The following is a 22,738-nucleotide window of genomic DNA, read 5'->3' on the forward strand; positions in this document are numbered from 1 at the left end:
AGCTAAACCTGGGACAGCAGCAGCAACCAGCTGCACAGCATCGGCTTGAGCAAGATGCTGAGACCGACATCTCTGCTGAGCAGGCTCCTCTGCGGCTGGTGAAGAATGGGAGACTGCAGAGGACATGGCTCGAGATTCCCCCAGTGCAGCAGTGGGAACTCAACACCTAACAGTGTATTTCTACTATTTGGACAACTGCTTCACAATCCATAGGTTCCTCCCCAGTAAAATATTAACATTTATACTCAACTCCGGTGTTGGTGCTGTTCTAGCGGTGTCAAGACTAACTCTCGTAGCACATGACATTGCTATGCTATGCGATCCCTGCTGCCAAATAGCACTGGCCTCACTCTCCCCTCCTTCAGACAAATCAGACATCCTTTGGAAGTGAGAGCTATGGCTGCTCTTTCATTTCCTCTGGATGTCAATTATGGTTGAAAGAGAGGAGAGTGAAGTCAGTTCTGCTTGGCCGCAGGGATCAATTGACATAACAATGTCATGTGAGCCCTGGGAGAGGCAGTGTCTGGAACAGCACCAACAACAGAGGTGATTATAAGTTTTAATATTTTACTTGGGGGAAATATAGGGGTTGGGAAGTGGTTGTCTGAGTAGTGGTCAAACCCTTTGAAGTATGCTGGAAAAATAAAATAGATAGCACCTCCAAAAAATCATACATTAATCTAATGCTGCAGGGAAAAAATATATATAACTGAACATGAGGTTCTTAGTTTATCATTCTGATCAGACTGTATGAAGCCCACAGCAACGTTATGGCGAAGTCTTAATATTTTATTTGGGGGAAACATAGGGATTGAGAAGGGGTTGTCTGAGTAGTGGTCAAACCCTTTGACGAAATTGACTTAACAAAGACAACCTCATTCTACTACACTTGGCATTGATCCACACATGCTAGCTCTGAAGCGGTTCCCTGCATTAATTTACTGAGTACCCCCTTCCATAATGTCCATATGACCTTAGAGGGGGTGGACATACCAGTTGTGCAACCTTTTCAAGGCGAACAGATACCCAAGGTATAAGGGGATACTTCTATCGCAAAATCTGTAATCAGCATTTGTCACAGACACATAAAGGGGTACATTTATGATGAACTATTAGTCTGCAAAGGGCCAATGCACTGTTCTTGCACCTCTTCTGTTTGTATCTGCCCCTGCTTTATAGTGGATATGTGCAGAGCATATTTCCAGAGACAATCCCTTTAATTAAGAAAGTTTCACTATCGGCAACAAAGGGCATCTCTCACTCTCGAGAACCCGGCATATTCATATCTAACATGGACAGCTAATTGTTTTCAATAAAAATCATGCAATGCCTCATCTCTCCAATGGAGACACTGCAGGGAAATTTATAACTTGTTGTTAAGATGATTTGCCCACAGACTACAGCTCATCACTAGAAAGGAAATAATCGGTGAAAATTGGGTTGTAGAATGTGAAAACTCATTTATAGCATTGCTCTTTAACAATTTTACAATTTTTACCATAAAATATAATATCATGACTGCTAAGTAGAGTAGACCAAAATGTGGAAACATCTATGGACTTTCACTCCCACTGCCCTCAGAGTTTATTCTTTTATTTCATTGGTAATATATATGTATACCCTTTTGATGGTGCATTTTTTTAAATAAAATAGGTCATTAGTCATATAGGAAATTCATAAAACAGAAATGTTCTATAATACTCAGAATAGGAGGAGCCATAATGCTGGAATTTCAGGTCTGTGGAAAAGTTTAGTCTAATAAACAGTCACATTTACTGACTTTTTTTTATAGAACAGGTATGTTTTTTCTTCCTTAATATAAAACAGTGATTTTATTGCTCTAGTACATTGTAAACTGTTCCACAGCTGCCTAAACCTGCAGACCATTGTTCAATAAAATAAGAATTAGATAGATATTCAAACAAAACAGGCGCTGACTGACATTCTGAAGAAAATGAAAGCTAGAAAAGTCCTTTGTATGCTGCCAATGAACAAAACAAAAAGAATCCTCTATAATAAACCTGCTTCCACATCTCCTTCCTGCAGCTCGTGTTTTTTCACAAAATATCTGAGGATTCTGAAATAATTGTCTTTGTTGATGTTAAATACATGTATTTCCCTTCAAGGTTACCGCAGCTCCATTATAAAGGTAGGTTGATGTTATTTTGTCTCAAAAAAAAAAAAATGGACAAAGGAGTTGCATATCCAACTTGTCGGTATTAACCTCTTGATTTTTGGCCTGGAGGACCTAGTATTTTTTTGTTTTTGCATCATTGTGTTTTGAGAATATTTTAAAGTGAATCTGTCGTCAGTTTTTTTGCCACTTATTCTGAGAACAGCATAAAGCAGAGACAGAGACCCTGATTTCAGCAGTATGCCACTAACTGGGCTGCTTGCTGTAGTTTTGATAAATCACTCTTGGAGCTCGTGCACATGACCGATTATATCGGACGAGTGCTATCCGTGGTTTTCGTGGATAGCACTTGTACACATGTTATTCTATGGGGCTGCGCACATGTGTCAGTGGGGAGATGGGTGTCGACACAGTATGAGTAGAAAGGGGAAAAAATGTGTGTGAACACAGTATTAGGAGTGAGGGTGATGAGTGAGGAGGAACTATGGGGAGCGAGGGTGATGGGATGTGTGTGGACACAGTATGGGGAGTTGGAGATCTGTGAGGAGGAAATATGGAGAGCGAAGGAGTAAATATGTGAGAAGAGAGTTTGGTTAGCAGGGGGGTACATGAGGAGGGAAGGGGAAACGTGAGGAGACAATATGTGGGGAGGAAAGTGCGAGTGGGCACAAAATAGAGACTGAGTAGTGTGAGGAACAGTGTAAGGTCACAGCCAGGAGGAGACAGTATGCCAAGCAGGAGTGGAATGAATGAGCACAGTATAGAGACTGGGCAGTATAGGGGACAGTGTGAAGAGAGGGCCCAGTATGGAAAGGAGTGGGCAATGTGGAGGGTATGTACCATAAGAAGTACAGTGTGAGGGTCATATCTTGTGCAGGGAATATAGTAGGGGCAATTATTTATTCAGGGGCTTAGTGTAGGGCAGATATTTTTATTCATGAGCATTATAATGACACTGATATCTTTAAGGGCATCAAGTGGGGATGTTCTGCAGAAGACTGGAGAAGATGGAAGTCTGCAGAGAAGATCTAGACAAGATGAAGAATAAAAGAATGACTCCAGAGACGTCACCTATCAGGTACCTGGATGTAATGCTTTTTTGTGATACTGACTAATTCTCATAATTTATTTATATTAGGAGCATTAAAGGGGTTGTCTAAGTTTGTGCTGAGTCTGCAGTCATTCTATGTGACTGCAGACTTCTGAATTCTCACAGTGCGCACTGCACGCTGTCAGGATTCTCTCCTGCTGGTGATTTGCATTCATGCAGTCACATACTGACTAGACACATGTGGCCTTACTCAATAAAAATGAATTGAGTGAGGCGGACATGTATATTCAGAATGTGATCAGAAGTATACAAATCAAATACTTGTGCTGACATGACCGTCCACTCTTGCCACTGGCAAGGGAGAATCCTAAGAGTGTGCAGTGCATGCTCTATGAGAATTCAGAAGCCTGCAATCACATAGAATGACTGCAGACTTTGATCTCAAATCTGGATGCACCTTTTACTTATAAAATGAGGTTCTGTAGCCAATCCTAACAGTGTAATATCCTCACTGTCAAGATTCAGCTCTGCAGGTTCCATCAGTCATCACATGGCCCTTCACTCATATGGGATTTTCATATTGACGGTCATGTGACAACGAGCTTCTCTCAGTTTTTCACTGAACATTGGAGAATTATGGAGAGCAGCTCATCGACACGTGACTAAGTGTGTAAATCGCATATGTGCTGGGGGGGGAAGGGCGCCACACTGAATTCTTACCCCAGGTGCCAGAAAACCTAGATACACCTCTGTACTGTCATGTTCCCAATGGCAGGGAATTAAACACATAACACGGGCAAAAACAGGACGAGCTCTAGGGTGATGGAACCTGAGCTGACCGCGATCCTGAACCTCAACACTCAACTAACAGCAGCCGGGGAACGTTCCTGGGGGGACTCTAGACGTCTCGCGCCAGCCGGAGATCTAGCTACCCCTATCAGAAGAATCACAGACCTATCTTGCCTCCAGAGAAATATTCCCACAGAAATAGCAGCCCCCCACATATAATGACGGTGAAATGAGAGGAAGGCACAAACGTAGTTATGAAAACAGATTCAGCAAAATGAGGCCCGCTTAAGCTAGATAGCAGAGGATACAAAAGGTGAACTGCGCGGTCAGCTTAAAACCCTTCAAAATACCATCCTGAAATTACTTGAACTCATGTGCCAACTCATGGTACATGAGTGGTAATTTCAGCCCACTAGAGCAACCAGCAGCAGAGAATTACATATCTGCAAGCTGGACTAAAAACATGAAAGCAAACATGAAACAGGGAAATCCAGACATAGCTTGTCTTGAAGGCCTAGGAGCAGGTAGCAAAGGTAACAGAGACACACTGATACATTGATAGCCGGCAAGGGAATGACAGGAAAGCCAGGTTAAATAGGAAACACCCAGCCTCTGATGGACAGGTGGAAACCAGAGACCGCAACCCACCAAAGTCACCCAGTACCAGCTGTAACCACCAGAGGGAGCCCAAAAACAGAATCCACAACAGTACCCCCCCCTTGAGGAGGGGTCACCGAACCCTCACGAGAACCCCCAGGGCGATCAGGATGAGCTCTATGGAAGGCGCGGACCAAATCAGTCGCATGAACATCAGAGGCGACCACCCAGGAATTATCCTCCTGACCATAACCCTTCCACTTAACCAAATACTGGAGTTTACGTCTGGAAACACGAGAATCCAAGATCTTCTCAACAACATACTCCAATTCTCCCTCCACCAGCACCGGAGCAGGAGGCTCAACCGAAGGAACAACGGGCACCTCATACCTCCGCAATAACGACCGATGGAACACATTATGAATAGCAAACGATGCTGGGAGATCCAAACGAAAAGATACAGGGTTAAGAATCTCCAAGATCTTATAAGGACCGATGAACCGAGGCTTGAACTTAGGAGAAGAGACCTTCATAGGGACAAAACGAGAAGACAACCACACGAAGTCCCCAACAAGAAGTCGGGGACCCACGCGGCGACGGCGATTAGCAAACTGCTGAGTCTTCTCCTGAGACAACTTCAAATTGTCCACCACCTGATTCCAAATCTGATGTAGCCTGTCCACCACCACGTCCACTCCAGGACAATCCGAAGGCTCCACCTGACCAGAGGAAAAACGAGGATGAAACCCCGAATTACAAAAGAAAGGAGAAACCAAAGTAGCAGAACTAGCCCGATTATTAAGGACGAATTCGGCCAGTGGCAAAAAGGCAACCCAGTCATCTTGATCAGCAGAAACAAAACACCTTAAATAAGTTTCCAAGGTCTGATTAGTTCACTCCGTCTGGCCATTCGTCTGAGGATGGAATGCAGACGAGAAAGACAAATCAATGCCCATCTTAGCACAAAACGTCCGCCAAAATCTAGACACAAACTGGGATCCCCTGTCAGAAACGATATTCTCCGGAATCCCATGCAAACGAACCACGTTCTGAAAAAATAAAGGGACCAACTCAGAGGAGGAAGGCAACTTAGGCAAGGGTACCAAATGAACCATCTTAGAAAAGCGGTCACACACAACCCAGATAACGGACATTTTCTGTGAGACAGGGAGATCTGAAATAAAATCCATGGAAATGTGCGTCCAAGGCCTCTTCGGGATAGGCAAGGATAACAACAACCCACTGGCCCGAGAACAGCAAGGCTTAGCCCGAGCACACACTTCACAAGACTGCACAAAGGTGCGCACATCCCTTGACAAGGAAGGCCACCAAAAAGACCTGGCCACCAAGTCTCTAGTACCAAATATTCCAGGATGACCAGCCAACACAGAAGAATGGACCTCGGAGATGACTCTACTGGTCCAATCATCCGGAACAAACAGTCTTTCTGGTGGACAACGATCAGGTTTATCCGCCTGAAACTCCTGCAATGCACGTCGCAAGTCTGGGGAGACGGCGGACAATATTACCCCATCCCTAAGGATACCAGTAGGCCCAGAGTCTCCAGGAGAGTCAGGCACAAAACTCCTGGAAAGAGCATCTGCCTTCACATTCTTTGAACCTGGCAGGTATGAAACCACAAAATTGAAACGAGAAAAAAACAACGACCAACGAGCCTGTCTAGGATTCAGACGCCTGGCAGACTCAAGGTAAATCAGATTTTTGTGATCAGTCAAGACCACCACACGATGTCTAGCACCCTCAAGCCAATGACGCCACTCCTCAAATGCCCACTTCATGGCCAAAAGCTCCCGATTACCCACATCATAATTGCGCTTGCGGGCGAGAATTTTCTAGAAAAGAACGCACATGGCTTCATCACCGAGCCATCGGAACTTCTCTGTGACAAAACCGCCCCCGCTCCAATCTCGGAAGCATCAACCTCAACCTGAAAAGGAAGTGAAACATCTGGTTGACATAACACAGGAGCAGAAGAAAACCGGCGCTTAAGTTCCTGAAAGGCCTCCACAGCCGTAGGAGACCAATTAGCAACATCAGCACCCTTTTTAGTCAAATCAGTCAAAGGTTTAACAACACTGGAAAAATTAGTAATGAACCGACGATAAAAATTAGCAAAACCCAAGAACTTCTGAAGACTCTTAACAGATGTAGGTTGTGTCCAGTCACAAATCGCCTGAACCTTGACGGGATCCATCTCAATAGTAGAAGGAGAAAAAATGTACCCCAAAAAAGAAATCTTCTGGACTCCGAAGAGACATTTTGAGCCCTTCACAAACAGAGAATTGGCCCGCAGGATTTGAAACACCTTCCTGACCTGTAGAACATGAGACTCCCAGTCATCAGAAAACACCAAAATATCATCCAAATACACAATCATAAACTTATCCAGATATTCACGGAAAATATTGTGCATAAAGGACTGAAAGACTGAAGGAGCATTAGAAAGTCCAAAAGGCATTACCAAATACTCAAAATGGCCCTCAGGCGTATTAAATGCGGTTTTCCACTCATCACCCTGCTTTATCCGCACAAGATTATACGCACCGCGAAGATCTATCTTAGTGAACCACCTAGCCCCCTTAATGCGAGCAAACAAATCAGTCAATAATGGCAATGGATACTGATATTTGACTGTAATCTTATTCAGAAGGCGATAATCTATACAAGGCCTCAGGGAACCATCTTCTTTTGCCACGAAAAAAAAACCTGCTCCCAGAGGGGACGAAGATGGATGAATATGTCCCTTTTCCAAGGACTCCTTAATATAATTCCGCATAGCAGTATGCTCTGGCACTGACAGATTAAATAAACGACCCTTAGGGAACTTACTGCCAGGAATTAATTCTATAGCACAGTCACAATCCCTATGAGGAGGGAACGAATTGAGCTTAGGCTCCTCAAAAACATCCCGATAGTCAGACAAAAACGCAGGGACCTCAGAAGGAGTAGATGAAGCGATTGAAATCAGAGGTGCATCATCATGAACCCCCTGACATCCCCAGCTTAACACAGACATTGTTTTCCAATCCAGGACTGGATTATGAGTTTGTAACCATGGCAGACCAAGCACTAGTACATCATGTAAATTATACAGTACAAGGAAGCGAATCACCTCCTGATGAACGGGAGTCATGCGCATGGTCACTTGTGTCCAGTACTGCGTGTCATGCTCGCGCCCAGACTGGTTGGCGCGGGCGTGCGGGGGAGTGGCCCCACTGGACCACAGACCAAACCTCCCTGGAAGGGGCGTAACTAAGTAGCTTCCTAGGTGTTCGCTGGAGCCTCTGATGGTGAGGTCAGACTTGTGCAATAGGAAGCTACCAGGTACCACTCCAGGGTGGAGTCTGGTTGTGGCTGCTGATCCCACCAGGGAACGGAACATAGACAAGCAAGCGGGCACGGCTGGCACATAGGCAGGCAGACGGGTACAACAGGAACACTGTCAGGCAGGCGGGCACGGCTGGCTCTCTGGTAGGCAGGCGGGCACGGCTGGCTCTCTGGCAAGGCAGGCGGGCACAGCTGGCTCTCTGGCAGGACTGGTGGACAAGACTGGTACACTGGAAGAACCGGTAGGGACCGGTCTGCAAGCAGGTATGTAGAACGGGTAAGAACCTGTTCAGACACGAGGACCTAGGAATAAGTAGATAAAGACCGCAAGAGCGGATGCAGAGCGAAAGCACAGGAGCTAGAGCCAAGAACAGAAATGCAGGAGGCGGAGCCAAGAGCAGGAGGCGGAGCCAAGTGCAAAACCGCAGGAGGTGGAGCCAAGAGCTGGAGGCGGAGCCAAGTGCAGACAGGCAGGAGGCGGAGCCAAGAGCTGGCGGCGGAACCAAGTGCAGGAGAATTAGAACCGCAAGGAGCGGAGCCAGGTAGAACCGCAAGGAGCGGAGCCAGGTAGAACCGCAAGGAGAGGAGCCAGGTAGAACCGCAAGGAGCGGAGCCAGGTAGAACCGCAAGGAGCGGAGCCAGGTAGAACCGCAAGGAGCGGAGCCAGGTAGAACCGCAAGGAGCGGAGAGGAGCTGCGGGAGGGGTCTCTGCAGCAAAGCTGAGCAGAGCCACAAAGAATGTGGAGAGAAGCTGCAGCAAGGGATAACTGCAACAGCAGAAGATAAGCTGAGTAGAAAGGAGCAGAAACGCAGAAGTGAGGAGCAGAGGTAAAGTCACAAAGGTTCAGAGCAGGCAGAGCTGCAAGAGTGCGGAGTGTAAGCAGACTGAGAATACAAGGAAAGACAACAGGGAAGGAAGCCAAAGACTAGGAGACCGAGGTAAGACTAAGTGCAGACAAGGCAATGGAACAAGACACAAGGACAAAGACACTGGGACCAGGATATTCTGCCTCCTGGTGGGCGGACAACAAGACCAAGGAAATAACACAGAGAATCCTCCAGAGAGGGAGTAACTCAGAGCAAGGCCAGGCAAACTCAGAAGCAAGACACTAACTGAGCTAACACATTGCACAGGCCCAGACCACTGGGTGGAGCTGAACTAAATACTGGAGGTCTCCTTGCAATTGGTCAGGAATGGATTGGACAGATGCACCTGATTCCTATAAGAACCAGAGAGTTCAGGCGCCGCCCCTCTATACACAGAACTATGAAGCATGCAGAGAGCAGAGACACAGAACATGGAGCTGGCAAGAAACAGAAACCACATCATGGCCTGGAGCAGTGGGTAAGATCGTGTGAGAAATGCGAGGCCATGCCGTGATGCCAGCAGAGTTGTTACACTGCGGTTTATTCATAGCCAATGGTGTAGAGTCAATACCCTTCAAAGGAATAGGAACTTCCAGAGGCTCCAGACTAAAACCGCAGCGTTTGGCAAATGACCAATCCATAAGACTCAGGGCAGCGCCCGAATCCACATAGGCATCGACGGAAATGGATGACAGCGAACAAATCAGAGTTACAGACAAAATGAATTTAGACTGCAGAGTACTAATGGCAAAAGATTTATCAACCTTTTTTGTGCGTTTAGAGCATGCTGATATAACATGAGCTGAATCACCACAATAAAAACACAATCCATTTTTCCGCCTATAATTTTGCCGTTCACTTCTGGACTGAATTCTATCACATTGCATAGTCTCAGGTGCCTGTTCAGAAGACACCGCCAACTGGTGCACAGGTTTGCGCTCCCGTAAACGCCGATCAATCTGAATGGCCATAGCCATAGACTCATTCAGACCTGTAGGCGCAGGGAACCCCACCATAATATCCTTAATGGCCTCAGAAAGACCATCTCTGAAGTTTGCAGCCAGGGCGCACTCATTCCACTGAGTAAGCACCAACCATTTCCGAAATTTTTGACAATATACTTCCGCTTCATCATGCCCCTGAGAGAGGGCTAATAAAGCCTTTTCAGCCTGAATCTCCAGGTTAGGTTCCTCATAGAGCAATCCCAGTGCCAGAAAAAACGCATCCACACTGAGCAATGCAGGATCCCCTGGTGCCAATGCAAATGCCCAATTCTGAGGGTCGCCCCGCAGGAAAGATATTACAATCATGACCTGCTGAGCAGGGTCTCCAGAGGAGCGAGATTTCAAAGAAAGAAACAATTTGCAATTGTTCCTGAAATTCAGGAAGGTAGATCTATCTCCAGAAAAAAACTCTGGAATAGGAATTCTAGGTTCAGACATAGGAGTGTGAACAACAAAATCCTGTATGTTTTGAACTTTTGCAGCAAGATTATTCAGGCTGGAAGCCAAACTCTGGACATCCATGTTAAACAGCTAAGGTCAGAGCCATTCAAGGGTTAAGGGGAGGTAAGAAGCAGCTAGACAGCAATTAAGGGCTAGGCAGCAAAACTCTGAGGGGAAAAAAAAAAAAAAAAAAAATTCCCTTCAACACTTCTTTTTCTCCTGCTTCAGCCCAAACAATTAACACTTTGTGGGCCGGCTATACTGTCATGTTCCCAATGGCAGGGAATTAAACACATAACACGGGCAAAAACAGGACGAGCTCTAGGGTGATGGAACCTGAGCTGACCGCGATCCTGAACCTCAACACTCAACTAACAGCAGCCGGGGAACGTTCCTGGGGGGACTCTAGATGTCTCGCGCCAGCCGGAGATCTAGCTACCCCTATCAGAAGAATCACAGACCTATCTTGCTTCCAGAGAAATATTCCCACAGAAATAGCAGCCCCCCACATATAATGACGGTGAAATGAGAGGAAGGCACAAACGTAGTTATGAAAACAGATTCAGCAAAATGAGGCCCGCTTAAGCTAGATAGCAGGGGATACAAAAGGTGAACTGCGCGGTCAGCTTAAAACCCTTCAAAATACCATCCTGAAATTACTTGAACTCATGTGCCAACTCATGGTACATGAGTGGTAATTTCAGCCCACTAGAGCAACCAGCAGCAGAGAATTACATATCTGCAAGCTGGACTAAAAACATGAAAGCAAACATGAAACAGGGAAATCCAGACTTAGCTTGTCTTGAAGGCCTAGGAGCAGGTAGCAAAGGTAACAGAGACACACTGATACATTGATAGCCGGCAAGGGAATGACAGGAAAGCCAGATTAAATAGGAAACACCCAGCCTCTGATGGACAGGTGGAAACCAGAGACCGCAACCCACCAAAGTCACCCAGTACCAGCTGTAACCACCAGAGGGAGCCCAAAAACAGAATCCACAACACTGTACTGTATGCAGTGCTGGACTGGAGTGCCAAGGGACCACCAGTAACATTGACTCTGTTGGCCTACTGATCACCTACATGCAAATATCACATTGCTCTCATTCACAAGTTTACCTATTTTTCTATATAATAATAAACAGATTTGATTGTTAAATTAATGTTGGGATGATGCTATTGTCTGAACATAGTGAAGCAAGTGTATTGTGCCAATGAATTCTCATAAAGGTTGAGTGGAGAGCACATTCCCGCATGGGGGCCCACCGGAGGATTCTCCTGTTCTCCTGTGGGCCAGTCCAAGCCTGACTGTACATTGACTCTAGTCCATCTGCTCTTTCACCGTTGAGATAAATGAAAACATTCAGTCTGCCCGTAACGCTATTACATAGGTCTAGAGACTACGATCCTATGTACAGGAGATCCAAGTGAACTCAATAATAAATTAATCTTTAGTAAAGCTCCTCCTAGTGGCAGCTCCAGACTGTCAGAAATGTATTATTTTGCTATATGGCTATTATGTTATGACTTTATAGATGTGTCTGGCTGAGAGTTAAAAGTTTTTAAAAAATCTAATTCGATTGAAAATTGAGAGATGAAAAATATAGATTTATGTTTTCTGGAATTTAGGCTCATAATAGCTCAAAATGAAATGAGTACTTTCAGTATTTAAAAAGATGGAATGTTAGTGGCTTTGATGATCCACAGGGCAATATATTACATTTTAAATATCACTAGTTTATCGGTTACAGCAATTTCATTGATTTGCTATAATGTAACAAAATATATCGAATACATGGATCCTTGCAATGATGACTCTGTAAGATGCAGTAACTGTACGAGTCTTTGAAAGTAATCTTAATAAAAGCCTTACATTGCCTATTGATGTACCTGTAATTCCTTATAACACAACAGGCATTTCTTTTTTGAGCACAAAAAGAACATTGCACATGTGGCTGCAGGATATTTCGGAGGTTGTCTATGTGCCCATGCTCGGTGGGACTGCAGTCTCTTACACAGTTGGTGGACTCTTAGAAACAGAGTGCTGAGGAGGATTATAAGTAGCATATTTTTGGATGGTGAGAATTTCAATTCATCTTTATAATAGAGAAAAAAACCGAGATGGCAACTGATGGCGCACAAAAGCTTTTCAAAGAACTGTAATTCTAGGAGGCTAAAAATACAATAGCTCTTATGCCTGCCATGGAATAAAACTTTCATTTTAGAAAAACTAAATATGAAAGTGACTCTACATTTAAATCTCTTTTCAGACATTAAAAAGTCTTTTTTTTTTTGCACAGTTTTGCAAAACAGTTACCTGTTTTTGCTCCTCTCCTAGTCCGTCCCACATTGAGGCTACTATTTTGGATACTTCTCCAAAGGTAGCGTTTGGATTTTGGCCTTTGATGGCTGCTTGTGTGTCCCGGAAGAATAGTGCATAGGCAGACACTGGCTTCTGGGGCTCATTTGGGTCCTTCTTTTTCTTCTTTTTAGGAGTTTTTGGCTTCTTTCCCATGTCTGGGGCTGGCCGTTTCTCAGCACTATTGATCTGTAATAGAAAGAGAAATGTTTTATTTATCTTTTACCGAAGAATAACTATCAATAGCAAAAAGAACTAAGAGAAGATAGATCAATTGTATGTATCGGGGTGTAACAAAAATGCCGATGGCTCTACAGCAAAGTCAAGGATGACCCTTTATCACATTGTTGAGAGAAAACAAACTTCAGTAGTGTTACCAGAATTACAAATGCTTTTACATTAGTAGCAACTAAAAGATGGGAAGAAAAATCATACAGCAGATCGTAAATAGATGGTAAAACCCATAGTACAGTTCTAGATACCTACACTTTAAAATTGGAACTTCAGATTTTGGGCTCAATAAAAATGGTTATATTTGCACCCATAAATATAACATCTGACCCTATGTTAAATACAAAAGCTTCTAGTATTTTTTGCCAACATCTTGCCTTATATAAAATACGAAATTAGAGCATAGCTCTTTTATTATTTGACAACACCATGACTCATTCTATTCACTTGTTATAAATAACAATATGCCATAAGTATCCCAAATGGGGCAACCAATACCCTTGGGTCTATAATATCAGAGGCAAATAAAGGGGTGTTCCCATTTCCAAGATACTATTCCAATATGTAGTGGGTGTAAAAACATTATTAATAGTAATAATAATAATAATAATAATAATAACAAATACCTCCAATTAGAAATGTAGCACAGTCCTTTGGTTAACTATGTTGCTTACCCCATGTGCAGGGCAATGCAGTAGCTAAGGTATACATGGTTCCTAACAACTAACCATGTAAACCTAAGCTACTGCAATGCCCTGCACACGGGGCGTGCAACATAGTGAACCAGAAGAACTACAATACATTTCTAATAGGAGGTATTTGCTAATATTATTATTATTACTACACCTACTACATATTGGGATATTAGGAATAAGCAGGAAAATGAGGAGTAGAAAGGTTAAAGTAGTAATTTTTATTTAACAAATTTCTTTAAAATTCACAATTGCTATAAAAAGGTATGTAGAAAAGAAAAGACAAACGAAGACCAGCCATGAATGCACAAAAGAACACACCTGTGGCAAACTGTATGCTCCCCAACCCTGCATTTATGCCGACATGGTGTGATATGGATAGGCATTTATAGGCTGGTGTTGGGTTGCTCTTACCCATATTATATTTTACATACATGTCATTTTATTTGGTGTCTTCTTGTGTGCACTCATGGCTGGCCTTCGTTTATCTGTCTTTTCTACATACATTTTTATAACATTTGTAAATTTTAAAGACATTTGTTAAATAAAAATTACTACTTTAACCTTTCTACTCCTCTTTCTCCTGTTTAAACATATTGCTTAGCATTGGTTCTTTTTGTCTGGGATATTTTGCACTCATTCTGTGCAATTGTTCTACATTTCGAAAATGCAAGTTTTTTTGTTTCTTATAATGGGATAGGACCTTGGAGATGAGAATACCCCTTTAATTACAACTATTTAGAAGGTCGCTTGATTTTGCATTTTGGAAGCAAATGAACAAAAAAAAGATATACGGTAATTGGAAAGCCGTCCATATCCTTTGACCTTAATTGCAGAATGAAGTTAATACAATATATGGAGTATCTTGTTATTTATTCAGATTGTGACTGTAATGTAGATTCCTGTCTCAATTTTGTATAATATGGCATTAGGATTGATGTCTATTCATTCAGTATGTCTCACTATGATGGATATCCAATACATGCATGCAAGATAAATTTCTATATAGCACAGAATGGTCTTTTCAGAAGTATTTAGATTATATTATTTATGATGTTCCCTTAGTCATAATTTATGTCATTCTGTTCTGTCTGGTTATGATGGAATTACTAAAAAACTGAATTGTAGAAAAAAACACTGGAATGCTATTGCTCTGATAATTGGGTAGTGTAAGCATGCTGCCAATTTGCCAATTACCCGACAAAAGAGCAAAACACTTGTTTGTACAGTGAAATCATTGCTCTCGGATGCTGTCATGCTGTAACTATAGAAAAGTTGGGTACGAGGGACCATATACTGTCCCTTAATCTAGGGAGGTCCTATTCTATCCCTAATCCCAGGGTTCCTCCTAAAGGTGGATATGCCTGGGTCTCGTACCTCACTGTGCTACTAAATCCTACATAGCTCACACACTCCCAGCAGGGAGGAAAGGGGCAGGAGTAAAAGGGTAACACTGGCTGGACAGACAGGAGAACACCAAGGCACAATCAAACAACAGACACCCATGATAAAATACAAAGGGAAAATGAGTGCACAGTAAAGAGGCAGAAAAGCAACATGAAAGAACGCCAAAAAGGGGAAGGTAGAGGAATTCACAAAGAACTGCAGGCAACAATCTCAAGACAACAAGAGTGCCTCTCCAGAACACTTTCTCCAATGAAGCGAGGAACATAATGTAGATTCTATTGCTCGCATGGGGGGAAGCCAGACAAGTTTATGTAATGGAAGGGTGTGGTCCCAAAAAGCATCACAGTCAATAGACTACGATAAACTCTAAACCATTTCCTATACACAAGAAACATGTAAACTCATGAATAGATTTAAAGAGGGAATGTGCTACACTAATTACCGTTATCTTCTAATCTCAGATGTACCACAGGTCCCAGCAGAATGCGGCACATTCATGACAGATGCCCAACATCCTGTGTAAACAGGACATAATGTTGCTGTATATAATGACAGTCTAGTACTGATTATTCTTTGTACATAGAAAATGGAGTCTGCATCTGTAAATGGACTATTAAACAACCAGTCAGAAGTTTGGACACACCTGTTAATACAATGGTTTTCCTGGATCTTATTGGAATGTGCACATTGTAAATTCAGACTGAAGGCACACAAAATAACACATTTGAAAACAATGAGTGAAGAAACACGTGTGAAACCAACCAAAATATGTACTGGACCTTGAAGGAGTTCCCAAAGGTGCTGAGTACTTGTTTGCTGCTTTGCCTTCACTCTGTAGTCCTATTCATCCCAAACCATCTCAATTGAGTTGCGGTCGGGTAATATTGTAAAAAATGTCATCTGACACAGCTCTCCATGCCCCTCCCTCTTGATCACATATTCCTTACAAAGATATTATTATTATTTATTTATATAGCACCATTGATTCAATGGTGCTGTACATGAGAAGGGGTTACATACAAATGACAGATATCACTTACAGTAAGCAAACTAACAATGACAGACTGATACAGAGGGGCGAGGACCCTGACCTTGCGGGCTTACATTCTACAGGATTGTGGGGAAGGAGTCAGTAGGTTTAAGAGTTGCAGCAGCTCCTGTGAGGTGGTAGCTCCAGTAGTGGTGAGGAGGCAGGGGGGTCATTGCAGGCTGTAAGCTTTCTTGAAGAGGTGGGTTTTCTGGTTCCGTCTGAAGGATCCAAATGTGGTTGATAGTCGGATGTGTTGGGGCACAGAATTCCATAGGATGGAGGATGTTCGGGAGAAGTCTTGGAGGCAATTAGGTGAGGAGCGAATAAGTGTGGAAAATAGAGGGAGGTATTGGAAGGACCGGAGATTACGTGAGGGAAGATATCGGGAGATTATGTGAGGGAAGATATCGGGAGATTAGTTCAGAGATATATGGAGGAGACAGGTTATGGATGGCTTTGTAGGCCAGTTTTAGTAATTTGAACTGAATATGCTGAGGGAATTGGATACAGTGAAGAGATTTGCAGAGGGGAGAAGCGGAGGAGTAGCGAGGAGAGATGAATTAGTCTGGCAGCAGAGTTAAGGATGGACTGGAGAGGTGCGAGAGTGTTAGCATGGAGGCCACAGAAAAGGATGTTGCTGTAGTCGAGGCGGGAGATGATAAGGGCATGCGCAAGTATTTTAATTGATTGAGGGTTGAGGAAAGAATGTTGAGATGTATGTGCTACTTGATGTCTGGATCATTTATAAGACCGGTTATCCAAAATGCCTTAAATTTATGTTTTCTGAGGTTGGTAACTCTGATGCATTCATCCTCTGCAGCAGATGTCATTCTTGGTCTTCCTTTCCTGGTTTGGTCTTCATGAGGGCCAGTTTAATCATAGTGATTGATGGTTTCCATGATTGCATTTTTGGAAACATTTAAGGTTCTAGCAATATTCCAGATTGACAGACCTTCATGTCTTAAAGTGACGTTTCTCTTTATCTAATTATGTGATGCTTGTTGTTAGGTGTCGAGTTCCTGCCCACTGCACAGGGGGTATCTCGAACCATGTCCGCTGCGGTCTCCCATTCTCCTCCAACCACAGTGGAACCTGCTCAGCGGAGACGTCGGTCTCAGCGTCTGGCTCAGGCAGATAATGTGTGCTTGGCCAGGGTTGAAATAAGCCCCTAGAATACCAGGCACCTCCGGTGAGGAGTTTTGTGTGTATGAATTCAGGGCTGGCGTATAGCCATTAGAACTCTGGCTCCACCGGAGAGGAGTTGTTCGTGTGCTAGGCTGACTGCATGACCACTGTTTGCTTTCTGCTCTGTTAGGTAGCTGTGATCCTCTGTGAGGTTAACAGGGCACAGCATTTTCCTATCTTAGCGATTCTGTAAAGTAACAGAGTTCACTTATATCGCCATATAGTGCCACCACTTGCTAGCAGCAGGTTCTCTCCTGTACGGTGGAACCCGGGTTGCGAACGCACTTATTATAATTCATATACTGTATATACTTGGTGCGTTCCGCCAGCCATAACACTTGTCATATTCTAATTTAGAACAGTTGTGGGATAGGAATCAGCACTTTATGGAACTGTGTGCAAACAATGTCTGTGCAAAAAACACCTGAAGTTTGCAAACACTTTCTAAAGGCTGCTAATTCCACATATGAGCTCTGGATGAGGTATACATGTTCATTGAGACTAGCTGATGAAGCTGCTTGAGAGAATGTCAAAGATGCGTGAAGCTGTTATTAGAGTAAAAAGGGGGATACTTTGAGGGATTTAACATTTAACACAAATTCTGGTTTGTTTCACATGTGAGCAGGTAGCGGGCTGCAGTAATGGACAGGAAGCAAAGCAAGAGTTAATGGGTTTATTAACAGGGGTATACTCCACGCAGAGAGGTAATAGGTTAAGCAGGGGGTATGAGGGATTGATATTAGGACGATATAAGCGCGGGGCTAGGTAACAGATTAAGCAACTGTTCATAAAAGGGTTAACTTATCAGTCCGCCGGCTTCCTGGCTGCAGAGAGTTAAGTTTCAACGGTGGCGCCTACGCAACTGGTGCATGATGACTCCAGTTTCGTCCTGTAGAAGCTGGAGGTCCAGTTCCCAGCAATGGCGGTGAGTCCTCATTGTACTAAGCGGGTTCCTGGATCTACAGTTCGTCATATGGGGTGCAGGACAGTCTGTAACCCCGCCGGAGCGTGACTCAGCTCGGCAGTAGTATGCGGGTGAGAAATGACACAGTTCTGGTTAAGTCACCTGGACTGTCTTAGGCGGCACGTGCACAGTAACCACCAGCCCGGAGCGTCAGTAACTTGCGGTCACGGGGGACAACGGGCATCCGGCAGAAGTCTGTCCACAGTCAGTGTAACTGAACAAAGGGAATCTACAGCATGGGCCTTTGCTAACATGATGCTCAGAGGAGGGAGCACCAACCTTCCCCTGCTCCGTGCCCTGTCTTCCTGCCAAGTCTGCCCTATCTTTCCCATGCGCAGGTCCTTTTATCATCGTCCCGCCCCCTGCTGTCAAGTGCAAAGGTCGGTCCGGGTTGGAAAGCTTTGCCCCTGGCAGCAATGGTGTCAGCCCCGACAGTTCTGGAACTGGCACAAGAGAGGTACCCCTGGTACAGTTTATCTTCTTACACACGTTTCTTTACACACGTTTTGATTGTGGGTTTTGTGCCTTCAGACTGAGTCTGCAATGTGCACATTCCAATAAGAACAAAGGAAACCACTCAATGAACAGTGTATGACCAAATTTTTGACCAGTACTGCAGATGGCTGGCAGTTATTTAATGCCATAAGTTGGGTAGTGTAAACCCACCCTTAATCAATAGGACTAACCAGATGTCATTACTGTTGACATTGTGAGTCATTCTGAGGTACACATGAGATGATATCAGGATATCTGACAACTCTGTAAGCTTTTAGGTTGGACTTTGGTTTGTAACTATGTATCTTTGAAAATATAGCAGCAATTATGACAGAGATGAATTTATTTTGCTGACTAACCTCAATAAACATGTATACTGTTCATAAAGACAATTGGTAAACTAAATAAGAGAGTAATAATGAAGCCTGACTAGCACAGAGAAAGTTGGATTTATCACCTACTGGTGATTCACACAAGATTAGAATATCATCAAAAAGTTAATTAATTTCAGTTCCTCAATACAAAAAGTGAAACTCATATATTATATAGAGTCATTACAAACAGAGCGAACTATTTCAAGTGTATATTTCTGTTAATGTTGATGATTATGGCTTACAGCCAATGAAAACCCAAAAGTCATTATCTCAATAAATTAGAATTAACAAAAAAACACCTGCAAAGGCTTCCTAAGCATTTAAGAAGGTCCTTGGTCTGTTTCAGTAGGCTCCACAATCATGGGGAAGACTGCTGACTTCACAGACATCCAGAAGGCAGTCATTGACACACTCCACAAGGAGGGTAAGTCACAAAAGGCTATTGCTAAAGAAGCTGGCTGTTCACAGAGTGCTGTATCCAAGCATATTAATGGAAAGTTGAGTGGAAGGAAAAAGAGGGGCAGAAAAAGATGCATAAGCAAATGGGATAACCGCAGCCTTGAAAGGATTGTTAGGAAAAGGTCATTCAAAAATTTGGGGGAGATTCACAAGGAGTGGACTCCTGCTGGAGTCATTGCTTCAAGAGCCACCACACACAGACATATCCAGGACATGGGCTACAAGTGTCACATTCCTTGTGTCAAGCCACTCATGACCAATAGACAATGCCAAAAGCATCTTACCTGGGCCAAGGAGAAAAAGAACTGGACTGTCGCTCAGTGGTCCAAGGTGTTGTTTTCAGATGAATATAAATTTTGCATTTCATTTGGAAATCAAGGTCCTACAGTCTGGAGGAAGAATGGAGAGGCACACATTCCAAACTGCTTAAACTCTAGTGTGAAGTTTCCATCAGTGATTGTTTGGGGAGCCATGTCATCTGCTGGGTAGGTCCACTGTGTTTTATCAAGACCAAAGTCAGCGCAGCCGTCTACCAGGAAATTTTAGTGCACTTCATGCTTCCCTCTGCCACAAGCTTTTTGGAGATGGAAATTTATTTCTCCAGCAGGACTTGGTACTTGTCTACACTGCCAAAAGTACTAATACCTGGTTTACAAACAACAGTATCACTGTGCTTGATTGGCCAGCAAACTCGCCTAAACCTTAACCCCATAGAGAAACTATGGGGTATTGTCAAGGGGAAGATGAGAGAAACCAGGTCCAACAATATATATATGAGCTAAAGACTGCTATCAAAGCAACCTGGGTTCCCATAACACTTCAGCAGTGCTACAGGCTGATCGCCTCCATGCCACGCGCATTGATGCAGTAATTCATGTAAAAGGAGTGCCGACCAAGTATTGAGTGCATTTACGGCACATACATTTCAGTAGGCCAACAATTCGGATTTTAAAATCATTTTTCAAGCTGGTGTTATAAAGTATTCTAATTTACTGAGATAATGACTTTTGGGTTTTCATTGGCTGTAAGCCATAATCATCAACATTAACAGAAATAAACACTTGAAATAGATGACTCTGTTTGTAATGACTCTATATAATATATGAGAGTCACTTTTTGTATTGAAGAACTGAAAAAAAATAACTTTTTGATGATATTCAAATTTTGTGAGAAGCACCTATATATTAATCTTTCAGATTCCATAACTCATATTTTTAATACAGGTTAAAACATTAGCACCTTCATGACATATGACATACAGTCATATGTTATGTCCCTGGCTTTGATGCAGGCTCACATGTAGAGCCGCATGTTTCCTGGCAGATGATGGCTGATTTAAGCCATTAAGTGTCTCTAATAGTGGACCTCCTACCTTTGCTGTTAACCTTTAAATTCCACTGTTAATCTCTGACAGAGGCATTTAACACTCGCTGATATTGAGGCGAGTCATTTCAAGTTCCCATCTGCACGCCTGTGATGGGATCACTGGGCATGAGTGGGTTGGCATGACAGGCTGGAGTCTGAAGAAGACCTCTGTGCTCGTCATGACGATAGACCTGTGAAGGCCAGATGATAAAAACTTCTAGTCATCTAAGGGGACCAATAAATACAGTAAAAAAATATATTTTTAAAAATATGAACCCCCCACAAAAGTTCAAATTACCCCCTTTTGCCCCATTAAAAATGAAAAATACACATATTTGGTATTGCTACATTCTTAACCCCTTCCCGACCTTTGACACATACGCTGCGTCATGAAAGTCTGTGCCAATCCGACCTATGACGCAGCGTATGCGTCATGGAATGATCGCGTCTCTGCAGATCGGGTGAAAGGGTTAACTCCAATCTCACCCGATCTGCAGAGACAGGGGGAGTGGTGCTTCAGCCCAGGGGGGGTGGCTTCACCCCCCCGTGGCTATGATCGCTCTGATTGGCTGTTGAAAGTGAAACTGCCAATCAGAGCGATTTGTAATATTTCACCTAAAAAACTAGTGAAATATTACAATCCAGCCATGGCCGATGCTGCAATATCATCGGCCATGGCTGGAAAACCTGAAGTGACCCCCCCCACACCCACCGATCGCCCCCCCAGTCCTCCATTATGGGGTCCGGTCCCCTCCGTCCGCCTGCCGGCTCCCCCGTCCTCCTGTCCGCTCCCTCGTTTGGATTCACCCCCCCTGTGGTCCGATCACCCCCCCGTGCTCCGATACACCCCCCACCACCCCTTCATACTTACCGATCCTCCTGGTGTCCGTACGTCTCCTCGCTGGGCGCCGCCATCTTCCAAAATGGCGGGCGCATGCTCAGTGCGCCCGCCGAATCTGCCAGCCGGCAGATTCCTTACAAGTACATTTTGATCGCTGTGGTAGGTTCTATCACAGCGATCAAAATAAAAAAAATAATAAATAAACCCCCCCCTTTATCACCCCCATAGGTAGGGACAATAATAAAATAAAGAAAATACATATATTTTTTTTTTTTCGTTTTCCACTAGGGTTAGGGTTAGAACTAGGGGTAGGGTTAGGGTTAGGGGTAGGGTTAGGGTTATGGCATGTGCACACAGAGCAGATTTGGCCGCGGATCCGCAGCGGATTGGCCACGGATCCGCAGCAGATTGGCCGCGGATCCGCAGCGGATTGGCCGCGGATCCGCAGCGGATTGGCCGCTGCGAATTCGTAGCAGTTTTCCATCAGGTTTACAGTACCATGTACACCTATGGAAAACCAAATCCACTGTGCCCATGGTGCGGAAAATTCCGTGCAGAAACGCTGCGTTGTATTTTCCGCAGCATGTCAATTCTTTGTGCGGATTCCGCAGCGTTTTACACCTGTTCCTCAATAGGAATCCGCAGGTGAAATCCGCACAAAAAAACACTGGAAATCTGCTGTAAATCTGCAGGTAAAACGCAGTGCCTTTTACCTGCAGATTTTTCAAAAATCGTGCGGAAAAATCTCACACAAATCCGCAACGTGGGCACATAGCCTTAGGGTTAGGGTTGGAATTAGAGTTAGGGTTGGAAATAGGGCTAGGGTTGGAAATAGGGTTAAGATTAGGCTTGTGGTTAGGGTTACGGATAGGGTTAGGGGTGTGTTGGGGTTACAGTTGTGGTTAGGGTTGGGATTAGGGTTAGGGTTGGGATTAGGGTTAGGATTAGGGTTAGGGTTGGAATTAGGGTTACGGGTGTGTTGGGGTTAGGGTTGTGGTTAGGGGTGTGTTGGGGTTAGGGTTGTGAATAGGGTTATGGCTACAGTTGGGATTAGGATTAGGGGTGTGTTGGGGTTAGTGTTGAAGTTTGAATTGAGGGGTTTCCA

At 43.9% G+C, this 22,738-nt stretch overlaps 1 protein-coding gene across 2 annotated transcripts in view; it reads right to left on the reverse strand.

Annotated features, from left to right (window-relative positions):
• The window catches only part of TOX (thymocyte selection associated high mobility group box), a 382,119-nt gene that overhangs the window by 53,660 nt on the left and 305,721 nt on the right, over positions 1-22,738 (reverse strand). For both annotated transcript variants that reach the window (XM_077270538.1, XM_077270537.1), the window contains one exon: positions 12,549-12,779. In XM_077270538.1, the coding sequence (XP_077126653.1) occupies positions 12,549-12,779 (231 nt within the window). The remainder of the gene's footprint in view (positions 1-12,548; positions 12,780-22,738) is intronic.

This window comes from Ranitomeya variabilis, chromosome 6 (assembly GCF_051348905.1).
Source record: "Ranitomeya variabilis isolate aRanVar5 chromosome 6, aRanVar5.hap1, whole genome shotgun sequence".
In the NCBI taxonomy this organism is placed as follows: domain Eukaryota; kingdom Metazoa; phylum Chordata; class Amphibia; order Anura; family Dendrobatidae; genus Ranitomeya; species Ranitomeya variabilis.